We start from the raw sequence: 17,180 nt of genomic DNA on the forward strand, positions 1-17,180 counted from the left end.
GTTCGTGGGATTTCAGTAATGTCTTTATTTTCAAATAGATAGTTTATAGTTTTACCTTAAGGGGTCTTGTATTCTTATATATTATCTAGCGTTGTGTATCCCATTTTTGTTCTGTGCTTTATATTTTTTGTTTGTTTGTTTGATTATACTATTAGCTGTCCTAATCCAGGAGTCTATCAAAAACAATCTCTTGACTTCATCTGAGATAGTGGCATGAACTGCGTACACTTTACCCTCCCAACACCCACTTTGTGAAAATACACTGGGCATGTTGATTTAATTTATAAATTTAATAAACCACATAATTTAGTTTGATTTTTTCAACCCGGCCTATGTAACCCCCTAACCGGTGGTATATCAGCCCACTTGACAGCCATACCCGCAGGAAAAAACAATAATGGTAATGGTTAAAAACAAAGTATGGATAAAAGGAATTTCAATTTAAATGTCAACATCCTCCGAAAACTATTGGTTCGTTTGAAAGATGCACCCTTCCACAAGATGGCATACTTTTCTAAAAATATAATCATTGTTTCTGGACACATTGTAATAAACACAACGGCAAGCATAGGCAGAATTTGTATCAAAGCAGTATTCATCCACGATGTTGTCATCATTTAGATCTACCTCACATCCAGAAAGAGCAAACCCTATACTCAGAGAGCAGGGGAGAGTCGTATTTCTTTCCTTTTAACTTCCCAAACTTTTTTGTAGCCCTAGTGCTAGGGTCTAGGAGGAATGAAATGGTGGGGGAGTTGAGTTTCTTGATACGATACAGATCGATCGACCATTTACATGTTGGGTTAACAAACTACTTGTACAAGAGGTCACAGAATCTAAATAAGGAAACTGAGCCACGAAGATATACATCACTCTTCTTCTGTCTGTTGTTAGGAGTCAGTAAAGCATCAGTACACCTCATTGCTGGATCTTCAATCTAGAAGATGGGATTTCTGAATCAGAATGGAACACTGCCAGAGGCAAGGGTAAACCCCTCATCAGCAAAGTAAAGGCACCTTTTGATATGCTGTATATTACATTTGCTGTACTATCAACTTCATCCTCATACTGCTCATAAATGAGGAATGAAGTGAATGCCATAGCTAGTGCTGCAATGGTTTTGAATCATATCAAACAACCGGATATGGACTTTAATGCACCATTAAGCGTGAAAATATAGCGTAACACATACCTATACCAATTGCAAAAGTCATGCAATCAGAAATAATCAACTTCAGAAAATACAGGGGTACAGCCGCCTGCAGAAAATTAGAAAACTTCAGAGGTGCAAACACAAACTAAATAGTAGATAGATTCAAGGACAGACTACAAATGACATTTGCAATCTGGCCCACTTGATAGCCATATCTTTTATCACCACATTATCTCTCAGTGCATCTCTTTTCCAAGGTCAACTGTCTCACCCTTCTTGATACTTCATCTGCTTAATCTATTGTCTACTATTAGTTTCTTTTGGCACATCCAAAAGCTTAAATTCATTTGCTTTACCCATCTCCCAGCTCTAATTACATACACGAAGTGCAATATTACTTCTAGGAAATATCAAAGCCACCCATTTGTTTGATGTTATTCAAGTTTTTTGAAGAAAAAAGTGTTTGACCTTTTTTGAAGATTGGACAACTCAAAAAACTAGTTTTTGGAAGATTTGAAAAGCCATGTATGGAAATCATCCAAAAAAGAAACTAGAAGGCTAAGCAAACTCGGGAGAACTTCAGACACAAGCCACCTTGATAGTTTTTAACTCAATTTAGACTTGGTAAAAAAAGAAAGGAAGAACACGAAATCATTTAGTACACACCTTCAGAAATATATACCAATCTTCTCCTCGGGCAAGTAAACTTGCTAATTGACTCATTCTGTTCCACGTATATGCTACATTATAAAAGCAAGTTCTCATATCCACTTCAGAGATCTCAAAGAAAGACCATGATATTCTGGGAACTGCAATCCCATATCTGCAGCAAAGACGTCATTATTGGGGAATACAAGCATCCCATGCATAAAATAAATACTGAAACCTAAAAACAGGGAACGGGAAGCCGATAAGTTCGTTATGAAATAATATTGTGAATCATCAAAAGCTCCCAATTGGAAATAGATATTAATATGCAATTTTACAAATAGAGGAAAAGAAAGATCAACACACAATAAAAGCTATGAAGAAAAACTTGCTTATACTGACAAATAAGTTCCCCATGAACTTCCACATAACATTTTGAGATTTTCACACACTACGTTGCTTGGCTAAGCTTTACCCTATTTAGCCCATGTTTTCAGATCTTGCCTATTTAGCCCATTATGCATATAATTTAAAATACTTGGTGGAAGAGGCAATAATTCCTTAATTAGTAATTATCATTTTCCTTTTTTGATACTTAGAAACTGAATTATAGAGATATTCATGTTTATTATGGCGAATTAAGACATTGTTGGTCGGATTAAGGTGAAAAATGATAAACTACATCGTTGGGAATTTTTATAATCTTGAAAACCCATTGAGTTTTGTGACTTGTTGAAATTTTTTGCTTGTTGGGGATGTTATTCTGAAGTTAAAATTTGAAGCTATTCATTGACGATTTGACCCATTTCAAATGGAGCTTCGTGGTTGAAGTTTGTAGGGCATGATACCCAATTTTTGTATAAGTTTATATAACATTGTATAACAATGTGAAAGTATGTATAGACTTATGTTGCTTGGACCCTTCATTTTAGCCACCTCACCCGTGTCGACATGACGTTCGTACTGATAAGGGTGTGGAATTCGTACCGGGGTGGTCAATCGAGATGGGTACTTTGACCACAATCCACACAAAATTTGAAGGAAAAATGGAAAATGAAAGATCGAATTTTAGCCGCAGCCTGCTAGTGCCTACAACCTGAGAAATTCTCAAAATAAAATATCAAAATTATTATTGGCTTTACCCCACAACCTTTTAGAATATTTTTATAGAATTGTTATAGAATTTGAATTATTTAAGCCGAATCCCCGCGCGCATTGATACATCATACACTTTTATACAATGTTGCTATATTATTTAAGTTAAGCATATAATATTGTATAATGTTGTATAACGGGTTTATTAACACTTGTTGCAAGAAGTTGGTGTCCGGATTTGCATATTATTACATGTCACTGACAGAATTGAGCTGACATAAAAGAGATTAGGAAGACTTAAAAAGAAAGAAGTTGGACCTACAGATAAAAGAAATGCTAAAGGATTTGTAGTGTTCTAATTTACTCTTTACAACAGGATGAAGTAGCATCGACCAGTTCTTTTCACCTTTTCTTTCACTTCATGTGGGAGGTGTTGAGGGAAGCACTTATTTTAGTTGGCATATATAAATGTCGTGTATACTTTTTTTAAATAAATTCCATGCATTAAGGTTCACAGCAGGGATCACATGACACATCCTAAGCATATGATTTATATCCAGTTGTTTCAGAAAGCAAAACAGCATGATGAAATTTCATCTCCTCAAGAAAGATATGAAAGCACTTGTCTGTCCAAACATTTCTTTTTAGGACGGTTGTCTCTTAAAACATTTAAATATAGTATATTCAGTAGCATACTTACATTGTTGGTGGCAGAATGCTGTATCCCCAAAGAGCAGCAGCAATCATCAGTAGAAGCTGTGCAAGAGATGAAAGGAAACTCCTCCCAGACAGGAAGAACCAATAATGGATGAAAACCAGCAAAAGGAAACAAGTAAATGTTCTCTGCTCATTTCTCCACAATAAAATTTCTGCAACTGCACTAACATTTATTTAGAGGTAACCAAATACAATAAGATTGTGATTTCATATAATCAATTTGGCAGATACAGAGAAAGGGTTAGAAGTAAGCAGACTGGCATAAAAAAGCTCTAACCAGAACCCCCCATCACACAAAAAAAAAAGGTGCAAGCATACAATAGTAACAATAATAATACTTGGTCTATTAGAATCTAAGGGTATACAAAATTTTCTAAGAAATTTGATGTCTCTCTACATTTGGGTCGCCAAGGAAGTTTCTGTATGCCCTTAAAAACTGTACCCAGAAATCAATTCTACAGATGCAAACTCAAATTCCGTCTCAGAAGAACACCAGAATTGGGTCAAAACACCAAACTCAAGCAAGTCTATTGTGGTCAAACGCAATACTTTCTCCTGCGAGAAGTGCTGTAAATGGGGCCTTAGAGAAACTGTGACAAGTTAGTTCTCTCTACCAGATTCTTTTTTTTCATTTTTTTGATAACCTTCTCTCTAACAGTTCATGAAAAATATATAGGTTTTAGGTGAAAACAAATTCCTAGAGGGCTTGATTTACTATTTCCACTAAATCAAATAAACTAGAAAACCACACCTCTGCAAGGCTAGAAATGTCACAAAGTAACGTACCAACCTTTTCCACCACCTAGCAGTTTATGCACTTTTGACTCCTCATCAGTGTCACTATAGCTTGAGAAAGATGATTCTCTGGCTAATTGAGTGGACTTAGCGGTTAAAGCAACTCCTTCCTGTATCAGAGTTTCACGTCTGTAATAAGCAATTGGTCATGTCCAAAATAATAGTATAAGCTATATATCAGATTTCAAAAGCATCCCAAATCTGAAGCAGATTATAGCACAGATCAACAAATTTGGGCTACTTACCACAACAAAATCAGCATACTCGTCAATAAACTAGGGTAAGCAAAGAAAATTAAAGCTTCTTAAGAAAGCAAAGAAAAGATCCAACATGGATCAAGTGAAACGATTAAAGTACAGGTATTTTATTGGAGAGATTCACAATGTATATAGCATGTCTTTTGTAAGAACATCAAGGACAGCCTGCTTTATTGTGACAGTAAATTTTTTTGCATATCACTAGGGAATTAGGACAGCTAGGATTCTTATATTCTATAAAAAGATGTCACCTTTACCTTTAAGCTTAAAAGAAACGCCAGTAAGTAAGCTAAAGTTCAAAAAATCCATATACACTGGGTATTTACTGCCTTTACCATTCCAATGACATAAAACATTGGTCAGTCAAATAATACTCCATTTATCCCAAGAAGTGTGCATATTCGGAGGACAAAAGGTTCAACTAATTTAAGTTTCAGTGTGACAAAACTTTTGATTTCTTACTAATTTATTTTTTTGGAAGTAACATTTACATATTTGGAGAAGCATTCTTTTATTTGAAAATATTGTAACCAAACAATTTGAGTGCCAACCGAACATTTCGACACAGAGGAACAGTTGTTTAGGCACTGTTTACAGCTAATGATAAAAATAGGGATCAAACATACTTCAAGGGAAACAACTGGTGAATATCCAATATATTTCTGAGCCGCCGAGCAATTAAATCTCCTATGGCACAATGCTAATTCAATAATATAAAGAACTGGCACATTCTCAGCCCTCCAATTGCTCATCCTTGAAATTGTCCATTTTATGATCAAAGTAACATATTGTGTAAACCTAGCAGGAATCTTGATAATGGACCTGAGATCACAAAGCACCAAATGTTTCAGGAAGCGACATGCAAAATCGATAATGGAATAGGAGTAAGCTACAAAATCAACAACAGAAAAAATGTACGCCACGAATCAAGACAACACACTATGACTAGCCAAGAAAGTCACAAAATAGACCAACTTAAGAGTAACATTTATCCAAGTACCAACAGTGCATGCAATAGCTAGTGATGAGCTAGTGATGAAGATGGCGACATATGTACACAGGGGAAGTGGTTCAAGAAAAAGGGAGAAGAATGACGTGTAACAACAAGAAGAAATGAACGAAAAAGAGAATTACTCGGAACAATATTGACTAAATTAGGGCAAAAAAGCCAGGTGATTTCTTTCCATTTGCCTAAACGTGCAACCTTGGTGCGCAGACCTTTATCAGATTTCGTGAGAGAATGCAGTTACCTGATGTAGTAGTCAAGTGCACTCAAGTTGACACCACTGGTATCAGACGGGGGATTATGGGGAGACAGAGAAGATATTGGCTTAAGTACACCACTTCATCAAAGACAGATGATACAGATGATACAGAATAAAATAAGACAACCATCAGAGAATTCTCTAGACAAATAAATTGTACAAGACTCTATGTCATGCCATCTTTTTCACAAAATAACACCATTGTAAATTCTGAATTACGGACCGGAGATGAAGATTGAGCTAAAGTTTGACAGCCTCCACAATCCATAAAATCAGAAAGGTAACATAACAAGAAAGAAAATTCGTTATCACTTGATAAACTTGTTTAAGCTAGGATGTCAGTCATGAAGGGAGGTAGAGTTTTGCAACGGGCGGCAACCATAGTGCAGTCAATAGCCAGAACTGATATTCACCTAATTCATACATATTTGGAAAAAATAACAAACAAACCTCATGTGGATGGGAGCATCATCAATAAAGCTAGACGTAAAAGAATAGTATGCCAGCTACCTTACCTTTGATATCCCAATCTCTGAAACACGAGAGATACAAAATCCTTGAACGTCATCGGCTTGAGATTAGTGATGAAAAAGGCCTACAATGCATGGCATCGCACTGTCTGTAAATATATTAACCACCATCAAAAGGAAACATTGAATAGAGATAGCTAAAAATCCGTACCTTGCCACATACATGACTTCCCCTGGAACTTAGAGCTTTTTCAGCACATATATGTGCATGGGCAACATTCTCCACATAGGTTAAGTCAGTTATATTGTCACCAAGCCCTATAATAAACTGAAATGAGAATGTCTATTACTTATTCAAAAAGTTTGTATAACAAAGACTAAACAGGGTCAAAAAAATGCTGGATCAGAAAATTACACCTACGTAATAACTAGAATTATGACATGAGAGGAGTCTATGATCTTTTTCCTCTTTTATTCGACGTACATCCTAAGGTGGTTCCTGAATCAAAACATGCTGCAAATTCTAAACGAATTCCTATTTTACCTACTTCCACGGGGAAACTGAAAGTTACCGCTAACAAAGAGCAGAGAAAGAGAAGTTCCTCAAAGATTTGAAGCATGCAATGAGTTCAGTGAGAATTTTGTTGGATACTGATGCTACAACAGAGAACTTAGGTCTAGTCCATCACATTTACACAGGCTTAGCAAAAAGAAAAAACATAATTGATTGATATTTAACCAACAGTAGAGCAACTAAACAGAGGGCTTCCACCAACCTTGCCCCAGCCAGATTTTGCAACATTGACTAGCAAAGAAGAGATATAATTGTCTCCAGGTCCGAAAACATAGCTGGGACGAAGTGCACAAGTAATAAGGCCATCAGTATCATTTGCAACTAAAACTAGAGCCTCTGCTTGAGCCTTAAGATCAGTTACCATGTTCACAAACTGCATTGAGCAAGCATCAAAATGAAAAGAAGAAGCTGAGGAAAAATAGAAAGTAATGTCCTAATGAAAAATGTGGAAGGGGGTCGACGGGAATAGAGCCTAGAAAATTTTCACATTCAGTTAGACAAGCTCCTGATAGGACACTTACTTTACTGGAATATGGTAAGGACTCATCCCCACCATGTATATCCTGCCAGCTGTCCAAAACTACATCAGCAGAACTGTTGTATAATAGCCTTTTGACTTTACACTCTTGACAGGCAGCAATGATATTCTTGGCACCTGAAAGATGTAACATTCATTCTCAATCAGGACATCAACGATTTAAATAGCAAAAGTTTGCAATTCACTTAAATGACTTCTGGGTGAAAAAATTACCTTGAACAACAATTGTGTAGCAAATATAGAAATTATGAACGTATGAATCCCTATCATCCATGTAAAATACAACTGATGCGCCATCAATAGCTGCATGGTAGAATATGATGCAGTAAAACTCAATCCAACTTTACTTCAGTGGAAAAACACAATTTTCCAGGAAGGTATAGAAAAAAATAAGAAACTCTAGAAACTGTTTAAACTACTAAAAGCCAAGTCAGATATATAACAAAGAATGTCAAACAAGCAATCATACGCCAGAAGCTGATTGACTAGATCACAGTACTACTGCATTTCTTTAGGGTGAAAGCACTGAAAGGGGAAGGAATCAAGGAATAGCAGCAGGTGGATTAGAAGGGGCTGTTAGTACTTTCCCCTTGTTTGTAGAGGAAAAAAAGCATAAGAATATTCAATCCCTCAGCATTTTTCAACCCTCTTGAAGTACGCAGAATGGAAGAAATAAACATCTTTTAATTCCCTTGCAGGTTGAATCAAAAGAAACTTGAAGGAGAGTAAATACTTCCTATAGGGAAGCAAGTCGATAGGGAAATAGGTCAATGAGTGCCCATCATTACTTCCCCGTTCTAAAAACCCCACAAAACCAAACATAGAATTAGTTAGTTGTCCTTGCAAAGAACTAAGCGAAAATCAAGCCTCCTTTAGGGGGTACTTTGGAACACTGTGGCATATCTCAGAATATTGTACTTCCAAATTTCACCATACGAGTTAGGGAGTACTAAACTACTACTAATAAACCATGACCACCTTTTAAATCTTCAGTGTGGTGTTCATGTTCTGTGTATGCCTGGAAATGATTTAAGAGTATGAGCCCACTAACAGAGGACATAATTACTACTTCCATGAAAGGAAAATATTTCATGGTTATGTTTTTAAATAAGCAAGCGTACAACAATACAATGTAAAGCAGTTAGGTGCTAGAAAAGAGGAAGGAATCTCATAGGAAGTACATGCTCAAAAGTATCCTTGGACATCTCATGGAAAAAAGTATAAACGTTAGCTTATACACTAATGGAAACATTTTAACATATGTTCCCTTAAATCTTTACTTGAATTCAAACTGCTACATGAAATAAATTCTTCCGTTTTAATTTTTCCTTTCATTAAATCAGGAGAATATCCAGTTTCTGTGTGCTCACCTTCTATCAGAAAAGCTCTTCCTTTATTTATTTACACAAGATACATGCATCTTGATGATGTGGTGAGTGGTCAAGTAGGCTTTTTTTTTTTCCTTTTTTGCGAAGGAAGAGTGGTCGAGTAGCCTTGTTGTCATTGATCAGTCATTTGGGTTGAATTTGATGCCACAAATCGGATTTGAGATAAACCAAAGTTAGCCGGTGCATGCCTTTGAATCTATAGTTTATTTGCCACAAATAACTTGATGTTTCTTTTGTTATTTACCATTCCATCTTTTGTTTTATTTAAGTGAGCATTTGGTTAAGAGCAAAGGCAAATCCTGATCAACAAGATTCTTATAGATGCAGATAATAGTTTTTTTTTTGGGGTGGGGAGGGGGGTGGAAAGACATCAAATCCACCCTTAACTATACCCGAAAAGTCGAAGACACACTTAAACTATTGAAGTGACCTAATACATCCCCTGAACTATATAAAGTGAATTTATTTCCACCTCGTAAAGTGTTATACCACTCTCACAAGTTGAGGTGCTCCACACGCGCGGGCCACGTCAACATCACACAAAAATATAATAAATTTATCATTTTTACTAAAATACTTTTCCTTTTTTCTTTTAATTTAAACTTTTTCCTTTTCTTTTTACTTCTATACCCATACCTCCATTGTTATCAATGTCATCACCATCCCAAACTTAATCATCAATTATTCACCACCATTAACTTTACCATCCACCAACAAAGCTATCATCACTATCAATTTCTTCTAACCCCTTTGTGTCATTCATCTTCAATCCCTCTTTTCTCATTCTTTATTTATTTTCCGGCGAGGTTAACACTTTTCTTAAGAGTGAAAAAAGTGGGACATTGAATGAATCGAGATAATGATAGAGAGAGAAACAAAATTGAGGGACGTAATTTGCCAGATAAGATCCAACAAAGTTTAAGGAAAATTTGTAGATAATGAAATTTGTGGTGATGGGTAAGTAATTAAATTGGGGATGGAAATGTGACGACATTGATAGTGGTAGATAATGAAATGGGTGGTGCTGGCCGGTGATAGATTATGTGATGAAAGTATGGCGGAGGTAGTAAAACCGAGTGTTAAAATTGTGATTTTGGTCGTGATAGTAAAGTTAATACTGATTGTGGTGGTTCTTCTTGATTGATATGGAGAAAAAAATGATAATGTGATATTTCTCTCCATTATTTTTTGACAGACTTAATGAAGGAACGGAGTTGTAGGGAATTAGTAGTACAGTACCAGCAGGTGGTGTGAAGAAGAAGAGGTGAGGGTAGGATGGAGAAATTTTGAAATTTTTTTCGCTTTAATATTATACTCAAACGCGCCTAATTTTTATTCAAGTTAATTTTTTTTGATACGTCAGCTTTAGGGGTAAATAAATTCACTTTTATAAAGTTTAGATGTGTATTAGGTCATTTTAATAAATTAGGTGTGTCTTCGACTTTTCGGATATAATTTAGGGTGGTTTTGATGTCTTTTTCCTTTTTTGTTTAATAAAGGTAATGTTGTATTCATCATCATTAAGGATATGTTGGAGACCTCCATGAAAAAGGTTCCCAACAAAACAAAGAAACTAGTAGATTACAAAGATGCTACAAAGCCTAAAATATGTGCATCTTCTTCTATCCTTTCTTTACAGCAAAAGGGAAAAGTAGTCAAATAGTTCTATTAGACTCTATCTATTAGATTATCTTTGCTTTCGAAGCATTTGTTGATTCCCTCCTTCCAAATAGACCATCAAATGCATGATGGTATTATACTCCACTTTTTCTAAGATTTGCTCTCCCTTCTTTTGATCCAGCAACTAAGTAGGTCTGGTGTATGCTCAGGCATAATCCACTCAGCTTGGGTTGATCCCAAAAATAGATTCCACGGTTGTGTTGTCAGTTGTCATTTTGCAATAGAGGAATTGATGATTATTAGTCTCCTCATTCTCATTGCAAAGAGAGCACCAACAGGCTATCTGAAAGCCACTCCTTTTAGTCTCTCATGTGTGGCACATGCTTTTTTGGCAACTGACCAACAGAAGCATTTTTCTTGGTTGGCAACTTATTTCTCCATATTTGTTTCCAAGGACGGATTTGCATCCTTGTTGCTCCCATCTGATAGAGTCCTGCTCTATTGATAACCCTTTGCATCCATTCAGTTTTTGCAATAGCTCAACCACTTTACCAATCTCCCAATCATTTAAAAATCTCCTGAACACAATATGTCATCCATGTTGGGACCATACCTCAGTCGTTGTTTCTTCGGGATTAATGCACAAAGAGAATAGGTCTGGAAATGAGACCATCAAAGTCTTATTTCCAATCCAATTCTCCTTCCAGAATAGGATTATAGTCCCATTTCCCACTTTGTAGACTATGTTTTTGCTAAGATCAGGCCACAAGTTCCTTATTGATCTCCAAGTTGACACCCCATAAGTGTTATTTACATAGCTAGAGCACCAATTCCCATATAGCCCATACTTGTTGGCTATCACCTCCCTCCACAATGCATGTTGCCCAGTGGTGAACCTCTAAAGTCATTTAGATAGGAGACATCCATTCTATTGCCCTAAGTTCCTAACTCCTAACTCCTAATCTACCTGATTGTTTATGTAATTGTACAATCTGCCATCTGACTAAATGCAAACCCTTCTCTGCTTTATTGCCCCACCACAAGAAATCTTTTCTCAATTTGTCAAGTCTTTCTTCCACCTTGACAGGTATAGGAAATAGAGACAACATAAGTTGGAAGAGAGTCCACAACTAAATTGATCAAGGTGACTCTCCCACCTAAAGAAACACAGCTTTTCCTTTGGCTACTTTTTTTGTCTTTTTAAAGATACCATTCCATATTTCTAGCTCCTTGTGTTTCTAACCCAATGACATGCCCAAAAATGTTGTGGGAAGGTACTCTATTTTACACCCCAATATACTTGCCAGACTCTGCAGTAAGGGAAATTCTTTGATAGAAAAAGTACTACTCTTCCTCCATTTTACAAATAGCCTAGAGACTGCTTCAAAAATCACTAAGGTCACTCTTATGAAGGCAACCCGATCAATCGTTGCTTCACAAAAAATAATTTTCATCTGCATAAAGCAAATGTGAAATGACAAATTTGCATATCCCTTCCAAAAAAATGTTAAACTTGAAACCTCTTATCCAACTATTTGAATGGTCACACTCATCATGCTATTGTAACCCTCCTTGCAAATATGAAAAGAAAAGGAGAGAGTGGATCTCCCTGCCTGAGACCCTTTTTTGATAACTGTGGTGTCCAGGCCAACTTGCACATACCTCGACTAATTCCACAAGATACCCGCCACCTCCCACCAACAACAGGTACCAGATAGATCTGTCTCCCAAGGCTAGAATAGATGGGAAGAAATCACCTAGTGTTTATGTCTATTGAAAATTGAACCTGAGACCTCATGGTGCTCAACATGATCCCTCTCTATAAGAATAAGGGTGACATCCAGAGTTGCAATAACTATAGGGGATTAAGTTATTGAGTCACTCTATGAAGATCTGGGAGAGAGTGGTCGAGGTGAGGCTGAGACGGATAATGTCTATTTCGGAAAATCAGTTTGGATTTATGCCTGGCCGCTCGACGACGGAGGCAATTCACCTGGTACGAAGGTTGGTGGAACAGTATAGGGAAAGGAAGAAGGACCTGCACATGGTGTTTATCGACCTGGAGAAGGCTTACGACAAAGTCCCCAGGGAGGTGCTTTGGAGATGCTTGGAGGTGAGTGGAGTACCGCTGGCATATATCAGAGCAATTAAGGATATGTATGATGGAGCGAAAACTCAGGTGAGGGCGGCGGAAGGAGACTCAGAGCATTTCACTGTCCTGACAGGATTGCATCAGGGATCTACTCTTAGTCCCTTTTTGTTTGCGTTGGTGATGGATGTGTTGACGCGGCGTATTCAAGGGGAGGTGCCGTGGTGTATGCTTTTTGCAGACGATGTAGTTCTGATAGATGAGACTCGAGGGGGTGTGAATGACAAATTAGAGGTGTGGAGGCAAACTCTTGAGTCTAAAGGGTTCAGGGTGAGCAGAAGCAAGACAGAATATGTGGAATGCAAGTTTAATGACGTGAGGCCGGAGAATGAGGTAGTAGTGAAGCTGGAATCACAGGAGGTATGTAAGAGGGATAGTTTCAAGTATCTCGGGTCCGTGATCCAGAGTAATGGTGAGATTGACGAGGATGTCTCGCACCGTATTGGGGCGGGATGGATGAAGTGGAAGCTCGCGTCGGGGGTGCTGTGTGATAAGAAGGTGCCGCCCAAGCTTAAAGGCAAATTCTACAGGGTGGTAGTCCGTCCGGCCATGTTGTATGGAGCGGAGTGTTGGCCAGTTAAGAACTCCCACATCCAAAAAATGAAGGGGTCAGAAATGCGGATGTTGCGCTGGATGTGTGGGCTGACTAGAGGGGATAGAGTTCGGAATGAGACTATCCGGGAGAAGGTTGGTGTGACTCCAGTGGAGTGCAAGATGCGGGAAGCCTGATTGAGATGGTTCGGACACGTGAAGAGGAGAGGCATGGATGCCCCGGTCCGTAGGTGTGAGAGGCTAGCGTTGGATGGTTTTAGGCGGGGTAGGGGTAGGCCGAAGAAGTACTGGGGTGAGGTGATTAGGCGGGACATGGAGCAGTTACAGCTCACCGAGGACATGACCCTAGATAGGAAAGGTCTGAAGGACGCGGATTAGGGCAGAGGACTAGGGCCAGTTCGGGTCGCTAGTGTAGGGAATTACTTGGTGAGGGTTTTATGCCTGTTATGATTCCGTGTTCCATGTTTTATTATGAATCTGTGTGCTTTTCTCTGTTTTATATTACTTATGGGTGTCGTATTTATGGTATGTAATCTTGTGCTGTGCTTTACTATGTGTTTGTGTGGTATCTCGTGCCTTGAACCGGGGGTCTATCGGAAACAGCCTTTCTACTTCTTTAGAGGTAGAGGTATGGACTGCGTACATCTTATCCCCCCAAACCCCACTAGGTGAGAATACACTTGGTTTGTTGTTGTTGACCTCATGGTGCTCAACCCAACTTCATTGAACCACTAGGCCACACCCTTAGGTGCAACTTCATTGAACCACTAGGCCACACCCTTGGGTGCAGAACCTAACAGTTTTTATGCAATAGACAATCCATTACAGCCATTTCTCCCCAAACCCCATCTGCTCAAGTATTCTAATCAAGAAGCCCCAATTGACATGGTCGAAAGCCTTTTCAGTGTCCAGTTTGCACATAATTGTTGAATCACCCTCTTTGATCCTAGTGTCCACACATTTGCTTACTATATATGCCGCATCAATGATTTTTCTTCCTTTAATGAAGGTCATTTGGTGTTTATTTACTGACTTGCTAATCACTTTCTTAAGCCTCGGTACTAGAAGCTTAGCAATGATCATGTAAATTCCTCCTTTCCAGCTTATAGGTCTGAAATCTCTCAATTCAACTGTTCCAACCTTCTTGGGAATTAATGCAACAAAGGTTACATTCAGACTCTTCTCAAACATATGATGATCATGGAAATGTCTCAAGCTGCTCATAATATCTTCCTTAAGTATTTCCCAAAAGTTCTGATAGTTTCGCATTAGAAAGCCATCACGACCTGGGGCCTTGTCACACAACTTAAGAGTCTCAAAAACCTCATCTTCTTAAAATTGTCTCTATAGCCACTCCTTTTCTTCCCCACTAAATATTTCTTTGGAATTTGTGCATATCATCCTTGACAGGGGCCATGCTAACCTCCACTATAGTGATTTTGAGTTTTAAACCTATTTGTGAGAAGATAGGTTTCTGCAAATAACCAAACTTAAGAAATTGTGATATGAGAGAGTAGAACTACAATATTTTGAAGCCATGTTCTTCAAACAGAGTTCAGATTATGTTCAACAAAAGAAGATTGCATACATGGTGACCAATACTTAACAAGCACTAAAACCTAAGACTGTTAACACAGAATTAAAAATTTTACAACTCAAAAAGTAGTCACTTGCTTTTAATTTTTATTTTATTTTTTATTTTTTGAGTTAGACATGAATAACTCATCAAATTCACACCACCTAAAGGGGTTGATGAATTGTGTTGAGAACAATGAGGTCTCAAACTTACAACTTGGTGGAGGCAAACAAAAAGTGATTTCTTCCCGTCCAAGCATTGGTGGGAGATAAAAGGTGCCCCATCAAATTACTAGAGGTGTGTCCGGACACCACGGTTATCAAAAACATTTATTGAATCACATTAATATGGTTTCAAACATGATTAACTGGAAATTTTACACCAACAAATATATGAACGAGAAATAACTTCTTAACAATATAGATTGTTTGTGCCACCATCATCATCATCCACATTGCCTCCAATAAAGAAAATGCAAAGTTGTTGTCAAGTTGCAATGCAACAACATATGGTATGTATCCTTCCCGACTCTATACACAAATAATACCAAGACAGGACCCTGAGAAAGATGTATCAACTGTATTACGAGGATTCATCAACAAGCCAGTGCAGCCCTCTTCCTTTATTTTTCCTTGGAACGAGCAATCTTTTAGGCAACACATTGAGTACATTAACAAGCAAGTAAACTCTTAATTTGTATTTCCAATATACACATTGCAGAGATATTGCCCTGCTAACAAAACATCACATTCTACAAGAAAATGATCCGAATACACAAACACACACAAGTGTTTGAATAAGGAAGATAAGTAGTTGAAACCTTACGGATTGTCAAACAAAAATGAAAAAGGTAGTCAAGTTTAAAAACTTATATGTATTGTATGGCTTAGATGGTAAATAAGGAAGGAGTGGTACCTGGAATAATATTGGATTTAAGACGAACATCGACATGGAAATAGGAAGCGCGACCAGAAGAAAGGGCATGGGAAAGGAGGGATTCAGAGGGTTCAAGTTGAAGAGTTGGGATAGAATCGGCAATTCTTACGATCCAATTGCCGACTCGAAGAAGCCTATCGACAAGAGATTTCCCGATGAATCCTCGTCCACCAAACACCACGCACGTTTCAATCGCCATTCTTCTTCCCGATTTCCCTTTTCAATGAAGGGATCGATCGAGGGTTTTATTCAAAGCCTCCCTTGTTGAAAAAGAGAAAATAATTCACGACTAGTTGTTGAACAAGTATTAACTCTATATGATATAGTATGGTAGTTATGATACCGTATACTACTTTATACTCCGTTTAAAAAATTAAAAAATGACCTACTTTATACTCCCTCCGCTTAAAAAATTAAAAAATGACCTACTTTTCTTTTTAATTCATTTAAAAAAAAATAATTTTTTTTTCTTTTCTGACAATACTTTAATTTTGACTTTTCACATGACATATTTAGGACCACAAGATTAAAGAGCATTTTGATATATTTGACACAACTTTAATTTAAGGCCACAAGATTCAAAAATCTTTTTTATTTTTTTAAATTTTGTGTCAAGTCAAATTAGGTCTTTTTTTTTAAACGGAGGGAGTATAACAATATAATGTATAGTTGTATCATTTACTATTATTTAATAATAGTTTTTTTGATGGTAAGATATTGTATGGTAACGGGTAACTTTACTAAAATATTTTTAATTATTATAAATTTTAAAATTATCAATAATTAATAATAAAATAATTTTCTTTTTACAAATTTATAACAAATCGTATCTTGTAAGTATATTACGTTGTTAAATTCATAAAACTTATAAATTCAGCAAATACATACTTCCCTAAAAGAATAATTTCAACTATGCGAACAAAACAACAAATGATTGTTGATAGATTTATGGCATAATACATAAATATGACCCTAAACTTGACATCAAATTATAACATTGGCCTTAAACTTTGACAGTGCACAAATAGGACCTTTAACTATTCAAAACCTGAAAAAATAAACACACCAATCCTATGTGGCAAAAAGCATGTGTACACGCAAATATGAGCGTGTCAGGCCTAAAATTTGAGCCCCCAACAGTAAAAAAAAATGGTAAAATGACTATTATGCCCTTACTAATTGCTTTTTATATATTTAAATGATTTTTTTCTATTATTTTTTCATTATTTTTAGCTCATTGATGAAAATGGCATCTAATTTCTTTTGTCATTGCGGAAAAAGAACAATATTGAAGATTTTTTAATTAGGCGGTCAGCCTCATACGGAAAAATTGCGTAGGTATCTATATATATTATAAACCAGAGGGTCTCTTATATATTATAAAGCAGAGGATGAATTTAAGTTATATAATATATCTAAATATAATTTATTTAAATATTAAATTAAA

At 36.9% G+C, this 17,180-nt stretch overlaps 1 protein-coding gene across 4 annotated transcripts; it reads right to left on the bottom strand.

The window, feature by feature from the left end:
* Positions 1 to 421: 421 nt before the first annotated feature.
* On the bottom strand, positions 422 to 16,057 carry LOC107863753 (3beta-hydroxysteroid-dehydrogenase/decarboxylase). 4 transcript variants are annotated; one of them, XM_016709875.2, is made up of 12 exons: positions 15,713 to 16,057; positions 7,726 to 7,815; positions 7,496 to 7,629; positions 7,177 to 7,347; positions 6,612 to 6,728; positions 6,446 to 6,525; positions 5,292 to 5,487; positions 4,404 to 4,518; positions 3,597 to 3,771; positions 1,820 to 1,976; positions 1,193 to 1,259; positions 422 to 1,109 (listed from the first exon to the last, which is right to left on the bottom strand). In XM_016709875.2, exons 1-12 carry the CDS (start codon positions 15,930 to 15,932, stop codon positions 919 to 921), a joined length of 1,713 nt encoding a protein of 570 aa, XP_016565361.1. In that variant the 5' UTR covers positions 15,933 to 16,057; the 3' UTR covers positions 422 to 918. The 4 variants fall into 4 exon arrangements, with proteins under 4 accessions (XP_016565361.1, XP_016565362.1, XP_047264055.1 ...); XM_016709876.2 differs by having other exon boundaries at positions 3,597 to 3,765; positions 15,713 to 16,055; XM_047408099.1 differs by lacking the exon at positions 1,193 to 1,259 and having other exon boundaries at positions 422 to 1,192; positions 3,597 to 3,765; positions 15,713 to 16,055.
* Positions 16,058 to 17,180: the final 1,123 nt, after the last annotated feature.

Source organism: Capsicum annuum, chromosome 3 (assembly GCF_002878395.1).
Source record: "Capsicum annuum cultivar UCD-10X-F1 chromosome 3, UCD10Xv1.1, whole genome shotgun sequence".
NCBI lineage: Eukaryota > Viridiplantae > Streptophyta > Magnoliopsida > Solanales > Solanaceae > Capsicum > Capsicum annuum.